At 41.9% G+C, this 16,496-nt stretch overlaps 1 protein-coding gene across 1 annotated transcript; it reads left to right on the top strand.

Moving 5' to 3' along the window:
• Nucleotides 1-10,351: 10,351 nt before the first annotated feature.
• On the top strand, nucleotides 10,352-11,278 carry LOC100083161 (olfactory receptor 4S2-like). Its single transcript, XM_001513700.4, has one exon. It carries the CDS (start codon nucleotides 10,352-10,354, stop codon nucleotides 11,276-11,278), a length of 927 nt encoding a protein of 308 aa, XP_001513750.4.
• The last annotated feature ends 5,218 nt before the right edge of the window (nucleotides 11,279-16,496 follow it).

The raw sequence follows: 16,496 nt of genomic DNA, 5'->3' as shown, positions 1-16,496 counted from the left end.
AAATTTCGCATTTCTGGTTTGTCCATGAAATTTTGCTTAATAGTTTTAAAATAAAAAATTGCATTTCAGTTCATGACCTTGAAAATAGATAGTGTGGAAGGGAAGGGGTCCGTTGGATTTTCAGCTGTGGGGATATCCAGCTGTTGTTTACACCTGCACAACTTTTTGGGCTGGACTTCTAGGTTCCCTCTACCCAGGGCTCCAACAAGTCCCAACTCCTCTTAATCAGGGTTGAAAAGAACCCAGAATTTTTAAGTAGGGCTTAAAATGTCCATCATCTTTTTGACATGTTAGTTCTTCTAAACGTGCTTACCATTCTCCAAACTCAATCTGCTTGCTTGTCTGTTAAAATCCTCCTCCTCTTTCCATTCTTGCTCTCTTGAAGAAGTCGTCAGCCTTGTAACTGAATCCAACCTTCGGAGATTTTCCTGATTTCTGAAGCTACCAAAATCACTGTTTGTCACAAAGAAGCCTGGATTTGTCAGGAGAAACCGCTCATTTCTATCACTATCACCACATGCTGTAATCTTGTCTTTCCACATACTTCTTTCTTGCCTGTTTCTCCTTTATAGACTTCTGTTTCTCCTTAGTTAAGGCAGATTTTGAAAAAAAATATAGTATTTGTATTGTAGTTACTATCTGCCAGAAACTGTATTAAGCACTGGGGTAGATGAAAGATAGTCGGGTTGGACACAGTCCCTGTTCCACATAGGGCTAACAATTTAAATCCCCGTTTTACTAACGAGACAACATAGGCCCAGAGAAGTTAAGTGACTTGCTCAAGTTAACATAGCAGGGATTGAGGGAGCCATGATTGGAACCAGGTCCTCTGACTCCCAGGCTCAGGCTCTTTCCACTAGACCACGCTGCTTCTCTTGCAGATTTGTTCCATGAGAAGAGAATCATGTCATTCAGTGGATGACTTTTTCTTTCCAATTCATTCTTTGTTGGGGCTGAGATGTTAGTAGGTGGGTTCCTTGATGCCCTGGCCCTATCTGATCATTATGATTGACATCTATGAGAACTACTATATTTACATTGGGAAATAGATTCAAATTTATTTGAGAAATCCAGTTGCATTACAGTGACATTTTGTCTTTCAAATTGCTTTTCCACAGGGGGCTAGGCAATCCCCCACTAAATTTCCTGGGTTCATGGGTGCAGTCTTCACTCTTCAGATAGACACCAAGTTTCTTTTTTTAAAATGGTATTTTCTTAAGTGCTTGCTATGTGCCAAGGGCATTCATTCATTCAAAAGTATTTATTGAGCGCTTACTATGTGCAGAGCACTGTACTAAGCGCTTGGGATGAACAGGTCGGCAACAGATAGAGACAGTCCCTGCCGTTTGACGGGCTTACGGTCTAATCGGGGGAGACGGACAGACAAGAACAATGGCACTAAACAGCGTCAAGGGGAAGAACATCTCGTAAAAACAATGGCAACTAAATAGAATCAAGGCGATGTACAATTCATTAACAAAATAAATAGGGTAACGAAAATATATACAGTTGAGCGGACGAGTACAGTGCTGTGGGGATGGGAAGGGAGAGGTGGAGGAGCAGAGGGAAAAGGGGAAAATGAGGCTTTAGCTGCGGAGAGGTAAAGGGGGGATGGCAGAGGGAGTAGAGGGGGAAGAGGAGCTCAGTCTGGGAAGGCCTCTTGGAGGAGGTGATTTTTAAGTAAGGTTTTGAAGAGGGAAAGAGAATCAGTTTGGCGGAGGTGAGGAGGGAGGGCGTTCCAGGACCGCGGGAGGACGTGACCCAGGGGTCGACGGCGGGATAGGTGAGACCGAGGGACGGCGAGGAGGTGGGCGGCAGAGGAGCGGAGCGTGCGGGGTGGGCGGTAGAAAGAGAGAAGGGAGGAGAGGTAGGAAGGGGCAAGGTGATGGAGAGCCTTGAAGCCTAGAGTGAGGAGTTTTTGTTTGGAGCGGAGGTCGATAGGCAACCACTGGAGTTGTTTAAGAAGGGGAGTGACATGCCCAGATCGTTTCTGCAGGAAGATGAGCCGGGCAGCGGAGTGAAGAATAGACCGGAGCGGGGCGAGAGAGGAGGAAGGGAGGTACTAAGAGCTGGGCTAATCAAGTTGGACACAGACCATGTCCCACATGGGGCTCTTAGTCTTAATCCCCCTTTTACAGATGAGATAACTAAGACACAGAGAAGTGAAGCAACTTGCCCAAAGTCACACAGCAGACAACTGGTGGAAACAGAATTAGAACCCAGGTCCTTCTGACTCCCAGGACCATGCTCTTCCCACTAGACCATGCTGGTTGTTCTCCTCTCCCTCCCCTCCCCAGCAATGATTTCTGTCTTTTCAACATAGAGAATATTGGAAAGACTGTGGCATTTGGGAGTGGGTGGCTCAGAGAGGAGTGGTGAGGTGATGAGGCATGAAAAGTCATCTTTTACTGTTGGTCCTGGTTTTACATTTTTTCCATCTGTGTCTTTCAAACAGTCAATCAATGATATTTATTGAATGCTTCCTGTATGTAGAGCATTGTGCTAAGCACTTGGGAAAGTGCAATGCAACTGTTTTGGAAGACACAATTCTTGCCCACAAGGAGTTCACTGTCTACAGGGGGAGACAGACACTGAAATACATTTCCTCACTTGTTTAGATTCTGAGTCTTTTGAGAGTCAGGGCCAGAGTCTGAAATGATCTATGTCTTCTTCCTGGAGCTTAATATTATAATTCATGCATTTCTAAATGCTTAATTAATATTGTTATTGATTATTGAATGGTTTGTGAACAATCACACATTCTTTGGAGAAGTGTGGGGAGTTTAGTAAATTTGATTTTGAATTTTCCAGATAGCACCATACCAAAATAAATTGGTGTTTTCAGGTCAGAGATAAGGCCTCTTGAAATATTCAGATAGGTCTACACAGTTATCCAGATAATTCAGACTTTTGTCTGAATTGCTCAGGTACATTGATAGAAAAGTGGATTGCTTTGTTTTGAACTGTCTTAATTCACCAAGTGACTGTTCTCTACCTCACCTTGGGTTTGGCAGAGTGATTAAATCAGTAACCGAAACCCCATTTTGGAGGAAAAGCGGGATATTTAGGCCTGGAATTTCCTGGCCAATTATCGTAGAATGATGCACTGTTGTTGGGAATTACCTAATGGTCCACTGTAAAATTCATCAGCAATGTCAAAAACTGAAAATCTCTGGTAAGCCCAATCAATGCAAATTTCTACAAAAATATTTTTTTGAGACATCACTAGATCATCCTGAACTACAATCCCTTTTCTGAACCAGGCTCAAGTTCTGTCCACCTGTGCTGATAAAGTTCTGACTGTGTTGGTTTCAGATGTCTGGGGCTCCGTAATAATAATAATAATGTTGGTATTTGTTAAGCGCTTACTATGTGCAGAGCACTGTTCTAAGCGCTGGGGTAGACACAGGGGAATCAGGTTGTCCCACGTGACGCTCAAAGTCTTTATCCCCATTTTACAGATGAGGGAACTGAGGCACAGAGAAGTGAAGTGACTTGCCCACAGTCACACAGCTGACAAGTGGCAGAGCTGGGATTCGAACTCATGACCTCTGACTCCAAAGCCCGTGCTCTTTCCACTGAGCCACGTCCGTCTGGATCTAAGTAGAACAACCTGGAAACAGCATGAGCCTATGAGTCAGAGGACCTAGGTTCTATTCCCGGGTGACCTTGGACAAGTCACTTCACTTCTCTGTGCCTCAGTTACATCATCTGTAAAATGGGGATTAAGTCTGTGAGCCTTCTCTGGGACAGGGACTGTGTTTACCTGATTATCTTGTATCTCCCCCAGGCTTAGAACAGTGCCTGACATACAATACATGGTTAATAAATACCATGAAATAAACAAAAACAAAGCAAAAAATAGCTTGATCTGAAGGAACAGAACTCTCCCCAAACCAGTTTCCAAGTCTAAAACTGGGTTCTTGCAAGATTAATCCCCATTTGATGGAGACAGATGTAGCCAACATCGAAGTGGGATGTAGTCTAGAGTCCCTCAGTATTGTAAATTTGGCCTTTAAAAGGACTTCAGTTTACTATTATTTTTATGATATTTATTAAGCACTTTCTCTGGGCTAAGTACTGAGCTAAGCACAAGCATAGATACAAGCTCAGAATCAGTCCTTGTACAGAATCAGTACAACAAGGAGTCTGGGGAACATCAAACCTTAGCCTGATTTTGGTGAAAGAACAAGTTCATCTCTTCACAAAAGATCTAATCAAATGGAATCTATGTGAATATGGGTTATCTGTGTCCTATCATAGATGATCTCTGATCAAACAGTGGTACTTATTGAGTGCCCACCCTTGCAGAGCACTGCACTAAGCACTTGAGTGAAAGTACAATACAACAGAGTTGATAGACACATCCCATGCCCACCAAGAATTTACACTCTAGATGGAGAAACAGACATTAAAGTCAATTTTGGATCTGCACCCAAGTGCTGGTGGAGCTAGAAGGTAAGGAAATAAAGGGTAGAAATCCAAGTGTAGGGGTGACACAGAAGGTAGACAGAGTAGAGGGAATGAGGGATTTGTTGGGAAGATCAGAATTTTTTTCTATTCTCCCAGGATGAGTATGCAAGTGGCTATTTTCAAGAGTGCTGAAAATACCTTCCTTACTTCCTTCCTTCCTCCCTCCATCCTTCCTTCCCTCTCTCCTTCTCTCCTTCCCTCCCTTTCTTCCTTCCTTCCTTCCCTCCCTTTCTTCCTTCCTTCCTTCCCTCCCTCTTTCCTTCCTTCAGTCATATTTATTGAGAGCTTAATGTATGCAAAGCACTGTACTAAATGCTTGGGAGAGAACAATATAACAAACAGTCATATTACCTGCACACAATTAGTTTATTGCTCTTCAATGGACTTTTTCGATCTACCTTTCTTTTCCCACCAGTCCCAAGTATGTGAAATGGGGCATAAGGTATTTCACCTCAACCCCTAGACTAATCCTTCTGAGTGTCAAGCTCCTGGAGTATAGTCCTAAAGAAGAAAGCTGAAATTCTCAGAAGGTGGACCTTCTTTTTCTCTGCTCTATGCAAGAAATTCCCCATCAAAAGGAAAACTCTTTGGAGTCTTTGGGGTTTCCTAAGCTCCTTTGAATAGGAGATAATGATCCCTGAAGACCAGATATGCATCAAGCTGATTCTTGTCCTGTCGTGTTGATGATTTAGCTTGGTTACTGCTAGAATAGCTGGTGACTCCATGTTGGGAGATCAGGCATGTTGATGCCCAGTCAGTTTTTTTTGCTTTGTGACAGTTTGCAGCCCAAATCTTTTCTTCATTCCGAAAAATATGTAGGAAGCTGCAGAATTTCTTTCCTTGCTTAAAACTCCTGTGTGCCCTAACACTACAACAAAATGGGAGTGATATAAATTGAAGGGTATTTATTAGAGGAGAAGAAAACAATTATTTTGCATCCATTTAATGATGCATTTTAGGTTTGTGAAGTTGACAGGGAATGGGCCTAATTTTCATTTTCTGAAAATTTCAGTCTTAAAAATTTATTTTAACCTAAGCCAAGATTATTGGCTTGTTTGGGAAACATTTCTAACTGGGAGATTGGGATTCTTTTGGGATGAAATTCCCCAGGTTCATAACACTTTACATCATTCACTTTAAATATGTCTGTGGTGACTGGGGATAACAGAGGGGATGTTTTCCCCAAAGATGCTGTTATAGCTTAGATTTTAGGAGTGAGGGGCAAGTATATAACTAAAGTGTTTGTTTCTTTCTGAGATCAGGGGGAAAAGGATCTCAGGATATCCCTCGGCATTTGCTGAGAGAACTTTCTTTTCCAGCTTTCCAAAGAGCTCTGAAAGAGCTCAGAAAGGAGCAGTGGAAAAGCTGAAAACCCAACCCCTGAAGCAAGGTTTGCTGGTGAGATTTTCAAAGAACTAACTCTGTTAAAATGGGGACTTTAAAAAAATGCATTTATAGCTTTTGAAAATAGTCTCTTTGTAGTTTAGTATGAGGCAATAGAGGGAGGCAAAGAATACAAGAACCAAAGAATCAATCAATCAATGGTTTTTACTGAGCACTTACTATGTACAGAGCACTGTACTAAACACTTGGGAGAGGACAATACAGCAGAATAGTACACAGCTCCCTGCTCACTTCTTTACAGTTGAATGAGGTTCAGCACAAGGTCTGTTGATATATGTTTGAAATAATGAAAATGGCCATTGAGGTCCTAGAAATACATTATCCATTTACCACTCGAAAGTTCATATCAAGCGGAATAATTGGAGTGATCACATGGATTTTTCTGCCGGGTTTTATGGAGTCACTGACTCAGAATCCTTTGAAACAGGAATCACGAGTCATGGAGAAGCTGATGGTTGCCTCTGCCACTGTTTCCAGTAACTACTCCAACCTCCATCCCTTCCGCCACACTTAGAAAGTCATTAGGACATTTTAGGTACAACAGAATATGTTTTAACTGTACTATTTATCCTTACACCATTTTCATAAAACAGAGATACTTTTATGGGAGGTACACCAAACACTGAAATAAGGCCTGCTTTGCTGTGTGGTAAACTGAATTTTTCTCTTACCAAGTGGGGGTCTATAAACAATATATTTATTTGGCTTAGCTAATGGACTATATTGTAGCAAGCCACTTTGCTCTCTTCTAAGTCTCAGTGCATCAATTTACTTTAAACACTTTTTAACTGGGACCAACACTGTCCTAGATTTTTTACAAGACTGCAGACTGAGTGGAAAATAATATGGGGTTAAACTCACAGTAGCATGGCCTAGGGGAAAGAGCTCGGGCCTGGGAGTCAGGGGTTCTGGATTCTAATTCCATTTGGGCCGCTTACTCCGGTGTGACCTTAGGCAAGTCACTTAATTTGTCTGTGCCTCAGATTCCTCAACTGTAAAATGGGAATGAAAAACCTGTTCTCTCTCCCACTTACACTGGAAGCCCCGCATAGGACAGGGACCATGTCCAACCTGATCAACTTCTATCTCCTCCAGTGTTTAGAACAGTGCTTGGCACACAATAAGTGCTTAACAAATACCATTCTTTTCATTATTATTATTATTATTGCTATTTTAATGAGGCATGATTTGAACCAGCCACAGGTTGCAATACAAAAAGGGAGATCTGTTTGAATCTACATAGATGTCTAAGATGCACTTCAAGTTGCTTTGCCAGAGAATCGTGGCACGATAATGAACAATGGAGCTGTGGGAAAATTGCTATAATTTAGGATTCATTTTAGGAATTCAAATGACTCAAATGGATGGTATAATCCCTATCAACGAAGTTGAAAAGGAAGCAGACAGAAGGGCTGGAAATCTAGGGGAAGCATTTGGAATAAACAACCGATGTGCAGAATGAGAAGGTGGTGAAGGACATGCGGTAACCATAGCAACAGTTAACAAAGGCCATTATTTGGTTGTTATCTCTAGAGCATACGCATTGTCCGTATTAATCCCATACATGGCATCAAAATACTAGATCCGAAAATATCCTGTGGGGCAGGCTCTTTGACCATAATTTCTAGCCCAAAAACCAGACAAAGCAAGTCTGAAATAGTGCTGATGGGTTGGTATGAGGCAGAATACGAGGCTACATTTGGGAGAGGGTTCATATTCAATAGATTCATTGTCATCAGGTTGAGCAGCAGGTTTCTGAAGAGGTATAATAGGTCTCTCTGCACCATAAATCTCTGAAGATCAGTATCACAAACTGTGAATGCTCGGTCAAAGGTATTTATTGGTATTTATTGCTTACTGCGTGCGGAACACTGTACTAAGTGTTTGAGAGAGTACAATGCAATAGAATAAGTAGATACATTCCCTGCCCTTAAGGAGCTTACAGGCTAATGAGAGCTCCCAGAGTCTTACCTCTTGTGAATTCACCACCATTGTATGAGTCTCACATGGGAAAGACAACATTGAAGAAGCAATAGAACAGTGCTCTGCACATAGTAAGTGCTTAACAAATACCAACATTATTATTAGACCCAGCAGTTTCTATTCTCCAGCCTAGAAATCATCATGGGAGGCACCAGATAGCAACACAAACAGGATTCTAATTCAGTCAAAAGTTGAGATTGAAGGGGTCGCGGTAGATTTAAGAGAGGTTAAATTCCATTTCCTTTCCTGGTTATTTTCAGGGAATTCTACCCTCACTACCAAAGGAGAAAGAAAGGGTTAAAGTAGCCACTGCAGGCTTTAAATGAGAGGAAAAGAAGTTAGCGCCACTTGGAAAATTAATAGTGATGGATATCGTACAGCTAATTTATCAAAGGACTTTGGCTTTGATGGTATTTGTTTAGGGATTTACAATCTCAACCGTGATTTTAACCTTTCTAAACTATGATTCTTTTGTTAACATTCTATATAGGGAACAAGCATTTTGTATTAATATCTTCAAGTCACGAGTACCCGACTCACTTGAGATATAATTTATACATTCCTTTATCTTAGAATTATCTGGAGACATTGTAGCAGTTGTGATTTTCTCCAGGTTTTTTTTATGAGACTCTATGAGATTCTTTTTCCATTTTAAATGGCATCAGCATTGAATGGGAAGCAGCATGGCTTAGCACAAAGGGTATGTGCCTGGGAGCCAGAGGACCTGGGTTCTAATCCAGGTTCCATCAATAGCCTGTTGTGTGACCATGGGTAAGTCACTTAAATTTGCTGTGCCTCAGTAACCTCACCTGTAAAATGGGGATTCAATAGCTGTTTTCCCTCCTGCTTAGACTGTGAGCCCCAGGTGCGGCAGAGACTGAATCTAATCTGATTAACTCGAACCTTGGCCAGCGCTTAGAATGGTCCTTGACTTACACTTAATATAATAATAATAATATCCCATTGTATTCATTCATTCAATTGAATTTATTTAGTGCTTACTGCATGCTAAGCACTGTATTTAGTGCTTGGGTGAGTACAATATAATAAGAGTACAATTGTACAATAGAAAGATTAATTTGTCTTGGTGTTTAAATTCAAGCATCTTCATTTTCTTGATCAACGTGACTGTTAGTTTTTTTTTTTCTATCAAAGCAGTAATTCTAACAAATGATGCAGAAGGTCTATTCTTCCCTGTGTGTCTAAAAGAACTCATTCTCTCTTGTATGCTCTAAGAAGAAAAAACTTCCTTTTTTCCCACTTAATCCTGCCAGAAGATCAGGCTGCAGTCCTGAATCCGCCCTGCTTACCGTTCAGCGGCCCTGAGGTGCGGCTCTGCTTCCTTCGTGTTTGAGAGGCAGAAGGCTCTCAGGGAGCATTCCTGGTCTCCCTCCACAGAAGTGTGCTCCAGCCACGGAGCTTCCCAATCAGTTCTCTGAACAACTGTGGGCCCCACTGACCCAGGATTGCAGCAGGCACCTACAAAGCTGCTCTTGTACAGAGGAATTAGGTTCATCCCTCTAATAATAATAGTAATAATAATAATTGTGGGATTTGTTAAGTACTTACTCTATGCCAAAGACTATTTGAAGCTCTGAGGTAGTTATGAAATGACCAGGTCAGACACAGTTCCTGTCCCTCATGGGGCTTTCAGACTTAGGGGAGAACAGGAATCTCTAATTTACAGATGAGAAAACAGAGGCACAAAAAAATTAAGATGAGTAGGTTGGCCTACTAGAAATGGCCTGGGTTTTAATCCAGGTTCTGACCCTTGCCAACTATGTGACCTGGTGCATGAAAAAATAAAAATTAGTAATTAAATAATTTTTTAATTAAGTAATATCATAGCTTTATAATATACTGTGTTACTAATAGACTGCATTTATGTCCTATTAATATTTGTATTGTACAAAATATATACCAGTAGATTATTGATTAATATTTAATATATAACCAATTGTAATTATTAATAACCATTTGATATTTCTCAAGCGCTTACTATGTACCAAGCACTGCACTAAATCGTGGGCAAGATCAGATTATATGCAATCCCTGTCCCATATGGGGTTCAGAGTCTAAATAGGGAGGAAAACAGATACTTAATCCCCATTTTACAGATGTGTTAATTGAGGCCCAGAGAAGTGAAGTGATTTGTCCAAGGTCACACAGCAGACAAGTGGTGGGTAAGGTCCTTCTGACTACCTCTCCTATTTTTCCTGCACGAGGCTTTGGTTCAGATGCCCCGACAGAATGGAAGAGGTGCAAAGATGACCTTTCTAAACAGGAGGCAACTTTTAATTATGGTAACCCTTTAGGGAATGAAAAAAAATGCACACTAAAAAGATTCAGGATTCTGTCCCCTTGACAACTGTGTTTTTTTTCCCCCTTAGGAACTGTGAGTCCATCTACATTACAATCAATGATGTCATTTCTTTTGTACCATTCTAGGGAAATTAATCACCTCCTATGCACTTTGCCATTTAATAAATCCATGGAAAAGATAAACAATGTCACGGAATTTGAGCTCTTGGGATTTTCTCAGAATGTAGAAGTGCAGAAAGCGTGTTTTGTGATATTTTTCCTCTTCTATGCCATCATCCTTCTGGGAAACATCCTCATCATGCTGACCGTCTGTTTGGGAAACCTCTACAGGTCACCCATGTACTTCTTCCTCAACTATCTGTCTCTGGTAGATCTTTGCTACTCCTCCGTCACGGCCCCCAAGATGATTAGAGACCTGATCTCCGAGAGGAAGACCATTTCCTTTGAGGGGTGTATGATGCAACTTTTTGGTGTCCATTTCTTTGGTTGCACCGAGATCTTCCTCCTTACGGCGATGGCCTACGACCGTTACGTGGCCATCTGCAAACCTCTCCGTTACATGAACATCATGAACAGGTCTGTGTGCAATAAAATGCTCGTGGGCACGTGGGCTGGGGGTTTCATCCACTCCATCATTCAGGTGGCCTTGGTTGTCCAGCTGCCCTTCTGTGGCCCCAGTGTGATCGATCACTATTTTTGCGACGTCCATCCTGTGCTGAAACTTGCCTGTGCCAATACCCATCTGGCTGGTGTTGTAGTCACGGCCAATAGTGGGACGATCGCTCTGGGGAGCTTTCTCATCTTGCTCTTCTCTTATGCCGTCATATTGTGGTCCCTGAGACAGCAGAGCGAGGAAGGGCGGCGAAAAGCTCTCTCTACCTGTGGTTCTCACATCGCTGTGGTCATCATCTTCTTTGGGCCCTGTACTTTTATGTACATGCGTCCAGACACCACCTTTTCAGAAGATAAAATGGTTGCCATATTTTATACCATCATCACCCCCATGTTGAACCCTCTGATCTACACCCTGAGGAATGCAGTGGTGAAGAATGCCATGAAGAGGTTATGGAGTAGGAGAGTGGCTTTGCAAGAATGAAGTCATAAGCCCCACACTTGCATTTTGAAGGTCTAACGGCTTCAAACACCTGAGAGGAGCCTAAAGTTCAATTCACTTTACAAGCTCCTGCCAAGACTTAGCAATAATAATAACTGTGGCATATGTTATGTGCTTACCATGTGCCAGATACTTTACTAAGCGCTGGGTTGGTTACGAGGCAATTGGGTGGGACACAGTCCCTGCCCCACATGGTGCTCGCAGTCTTAATCTCCATTTTACAGATGAGGTAACCGAGGCAGAAAGAAGTGAGGTGAGTTACCCAAGGTCACACAGTGGGGGAGATCAATGTCCTCTCAGGAAGTGGCTCTCCCACTGGGACTGTAACCTCTAGGAGATCATGGGTTCGAATCTCAACTCTGCCACTTGCCAGCTGTGACTGTGGGCAAGTCACTTAACTTCTCTGTGCCTCAGTTACCTCATCTGTAAAATGGGGATTAACATGTAGGGAGACTGGGATGAGAATCCAAGTTCTTCTGACTCCAAGGTCTGTGCTCTATCCACTAGACCACGCTGCTTCTTTAGCAATACCCTCTCTTCTTCCTTCTTTTCCTCCTCACCATCTTCTAGCTCTCCCCATGCCCCTAAAGTAAAAGCACAAAGAGAATAAATGTAGCAAACATCACCAGAACTGCCCCACTACCACAGCTTCATGTAACATGAAATTCAAAGGGCATGCAAAGGGACCGCAATAGGTGTTCAGTTTCCTTTTGGTTTCTCCATTTGGTTCTCATTATTTGGGCTTAAAATCATTTTAGGCCATGGGACCTCAAGTGTTCTATCCATCCAGGAGCACACAGTGCTGTGCAAGATAACAGTGATATGGGAGAGGACAAGTGGAAGGAAAAATGGAAAATAAAATGAAATGACCTGCTATATGGCATTGATTAAATAAGGTATTTATCAATCACATTCTATGTGTTGAGCACTTAATTCATTACAAAGTGATCAGACTGTCCCTGATGGGGCTCACAGTCTGAAAGGCAGTTGATTTATAGATGAGGAAGCTGAAGCATAGAGAGATTAGATGATTTAACCAAAGACACACAGCAGGACAGTAATGGAACTAGAACTCAGAACTCCTGATTCTCCACCCCAAGCCTTTACAATTAGATCTTGGTGTTCCCATGCCATCTTCTCTAAAGAACAATTGAACACGTCTCAGTGTGTGACTCTGCTGTGTGACCTTGCTGTGTCCCATTTTGCAAATAAGGGAACTAAGGCACAGAGAAAGTAAGTGAAGGAGCCCAAGATCAAACAGCAGACAAGTGGAGGAGCTGAGATAACTAACCAGGCTCTGTGATTTCTAGGCCCATGCTCTTTCCCCTAGGCCATGCTCTTACAACAAAGACATACACTATCATTTCTATATAGAGTTAAATGGTTACATTATTAAAGTTACATATAAAATCTTTCCAGCTGGCTATCATAAACAGTTATTACTATGGATGCAGAATAATATTCTTTATAAATACCAACATTAGTTACATGCATAGCTGTGTAAGCATCCATAGAGTTGTGAAATTCCCAAGGAGAATATAAAAATGACAAACCAACCCAATGCTAGAATTTCACTTCCACTTTTATAAGCATTCAGATAGAGCACCCTGCCATTGTTCAGAGCAGAGAAACATCTAGAGAGAGTTAACTTGCCTTCACGTGAGCTTTTGATGATGGGATTAGAATATGAAGGAGAACTTCTGTGGAAGAGAGCATCTTTCAAATATTCACAACATAGAAAAGGGGTGATAATCTCACGTCTGCTCTGTGTAAGAAGCAGTGTGGTCTGGTGGAAAGATCGTGGGCCTGCTAGTCACAGAGCCTGCATACTAATCCCAGCTCCAACACTTGTCTGCTGTGTGATCTTGGTCAAGTCATTCATCTTCTCTGTGCCTCAGTTCCCTTACCTGCAAAATGGGGATTCACTACTTATTTTCCCTCCTTGCATGGGCATGGGCCTGAGGGTCAGCCGGACCTGGGTTCTAATCCTGCTCTGCCAGTTGTCTGCTGTGTAACCTTGTGCAAATCACTTCATTTCTCTGTGCCTCGGTTACCTCATTCGCAAAATGGGGATTCAAATTGGGAGCCCCATGTGGGACAGGGACTGTGTCCAACCCAATTTTCTTGCATCCACCCTAGAGCTTAGTACAGAGCCTAGCACACAGTGAGTGCTTAACAAAACCCACGATTATTATCAAGTTCTCAATAGAGTGCTCTGCACACATTAAGCACTCAGCAAATGTGAGTGATGTAACCAGGCGGCAATTCAAGCGTAGGGATCAGCTGAGAGAAGTTCAATCATTTATTTTGATACCTGAATTAGAGGAAAAGGTCAGGACACCTGGGTTCTAATCCTCTGCCACTCATCTGTTTGACTGTGGACAGGTCTCTTTATTCCTCAGGGTCAAAGTTTCCTCATTTGTAAAGGGCAGATTAAATACCTGTTTTCCTTCCCCCTTAAACTGTGAGCCTCATGTGGGACAGAGACTGTCGGTATCAGTGAAGTGGGTAGAAAGCAGATTGGATGGAAGTGAGGAGAGGAAGCGGAGTCAGAAGAGCTACACAACTCGCTCAAGGAGTTTGGATTGGAGAGGAATGGTAGGAGGGAGATGGGGGTGATAACTGGAGGGAGCCATGGGGTCAAGAGAGTTTTTTTAGGTTAGGAGAGACATGAGCATGTTTGAAGGCAGTGGGGAAGGAGTCACTGGAGAGTGCATGGTTGAAGATGGTGGCCAGGTCAGGGAGAGTGGGGTAGATCAATGTCCTCTCAAGAAGTGGCCCTCCCACTGGGACTGTAACCTCTAGGAGATCATGGGTTCGAATTTTGACTCTGCCACTTGTCAGCTGTGTGACTGTGGGCAAGTCACTTAACTGCTCTGTACCTCAGTTACCTCATCTGTAAAATGGGGACTATGAGCCTCACATGGGACAACCTGATTACCCTGTATCTACCCCAGTACTTAGAACAGTGCTCTATACATAGTAAGCACTTAACAAATACCAACATTATTATTATTATTATGAGCATCAGCAGGGCATCATGCAGGACTCTCTGCTCACATCCCATTTCCTGTCTTCCAGTGCTTCCATGAGAAAATATTGAGCTCTACTACCAGCTGTCATTTTTACCTCTACTAGAGCAGGGAGAGCAGGCTGATCATCTCAGCAACAAACAGGAGACCCCAACCAAGAACAAATAAGAAATAGATTATTTTCTCACTGCAGAAAACCTAAATGTTTTTTCACATGTTCTTCTCCATTATTAAATGCCATCACCAGTGCCTGTGTCATGAGAAATTGATGGTAGAAAATAATGATAATCATAATAATAAACAATATTTGTGGTATTTGTAAAGCACTTACTTTGTGTCAGGAACTGTGCTAAGTGCCAGGGTGGATACAAGGAAATTGGGTTGGACATAGTCTCTGTCCCACATGGGGCTCACAGTCTTAATTCCCATTTTGCAGATGATGAAACTGAGGCATAGAGAAGTAAATTGACTTGCCCAAGGTCACACAGCAGACAAATGGTGGAGCCAGAATTAGAGCCCATGACCTTCTCATTCCCAGGCCAGTACTCTCTCCACTACACAGAAAAGTAGCATAGCCTAATGGAAAGACCTTTGGCCTGGGAGTCAGAGGACTAAGTTTTAATCCCAGATCTACCATGTGTGTGCTGTGTGACCTTGGGCTAGTCACTTAACTTCTCTAGGTGTTAGTTTCCTCATCTGTAAAATGGGGACTAAATATTTGTTCTCCAACTCCTTTAGACTTGAGTCTCAAGGAGAAGAGAGAAGGTTTCCAGTCTGATTATTCTGTATCCTCCCGAACACTTAGCACAATTTTAGGCATGTAATAAGTCTTTAATAAGACTTATTATTACCTCCATTATTATTACTGGTCAAGTTCCTGATTTTCTTTTCTGTAACTGACCTCAGCTATACAGTCAGAGTTTTGTGGCTTCCTTCCTTGTCTCAGTTCCTCTGAAGCCCACTGGAAGTCCCTCTAGGGGATAAGTCCCTGGCTCCTTTCATGGTCTTTAAATGAGCCTGTGGCAACCTAACAGTTAGTTCACGTAGTCACCTAGTCAACTGTGAACAAGGAGAATCACTTGGAGTAGATCTTGAGTCAGAACTCAGAAATGACTTTTGTTGTTTCTTGGGTCGAAAGAGATGTGGCCTGGATGGAATTCTTCGAAATTGCAGGGCCAGGTATTTCCAATATTATTAAATTTGTGTTCACTTCTTTCCAAAAGAAGAAAATGAATGATCCACAATCTGTGAGAGTAATGTCTATCTGACCTCTGGCTGCAAGGTAAGGTGTGTGATCCTGGGTACTTATATGTCAAATGAATACTGGCCTGAAACTGACCCTTCAGCTTTCATGGATTTTTGCCATTTGGAAGATTGCTTATCTGAGTGTGAAGAACAAAAAACAAGATCCACAAATTGGTTTCAGCAGGTTGGACAGAGGTGACTTTTCAAGCCTGGCTCTTCACAGTCTTTTTTTCTCGAGTGGGCTGAGATTTCTTCCCATCATATTCCTCTTATTTCATTATTTGACCTGCTTGGAAATAAGCCATGAGATGACATTCACACCCCTCTTCAGGAAGGATTTTCATCTTGGTAAGGATATTTTTCCTCTGTTTCACCTTTATTTTCCTTTAATTATTTCCATCTTATTATCTTAGTAGAAGCCATGGTATGCAATTTTATTCATAAAAGAGTTCCATAATTTGCTTGGATTTTACATCCTCAGTGTTCTGAAAGGAGTTTTTAAGACATCTTTTTCCTTTAGCAAAACTTATATTTTGGATTTTTTATCATATAAAGAAGTCTTTGTCTTCTAGCCATGATTCCAGTTCCAAACACACTCTCCATTCACTTGTCCTATGTAGGTCACTTGATCTGAATCCTGCTTTTTAAATGAATTGTCATTTAGCTTCCATTATCTTTCTCGGTCTGTGTTTCTGTGGTTCTGGAATCATAGCAACATTCCTCTAATTTCTATATCTCACCAAATATACAGAAATATGTAAATGTAAATTTGGGGTTGTCTATTACCATTCTATTAGTTCACTACTCTATTAAATATTTACTAAAGATCATTATTCCACCTTTGACTTCTCACTTCTTTTCATCCTTGATGTTTAGTCATTCATTCATTCATTAGTATTTATTGAGCGCTTAGTATGTGCAGA

This window comes from Ornithorhynchus anatinus, chromosome 3 (assembly GCF_004115215.2).
Source record: "Ornithorhynchus anatinus isolate Pmale09 chromosome 3, mOrnAna1.pri.v4, whole genome shotgun sequence".
Lineage (NCBI taxonomy): Eukaryota > Metazoa > Chordata > Mammalia > Monotremata > Ornithorhynchidae > Ornithorhynchus > Ornithorhynchus anatinus.
The sequence above is the reverse complement of the archived record's forward strand: the minus strand, read 5'-3'. Positions and strand labels throughout refer to the sequence as shown.

Coding starts and splice junctions, on each gene's coding strand:
- LOC100083161 (XM_001513700.4), top strand. CDS start 10,352: ATGGAAAAGATAAACAATGTCACGGAATTTGAGCTCTTGGGATTTTCT.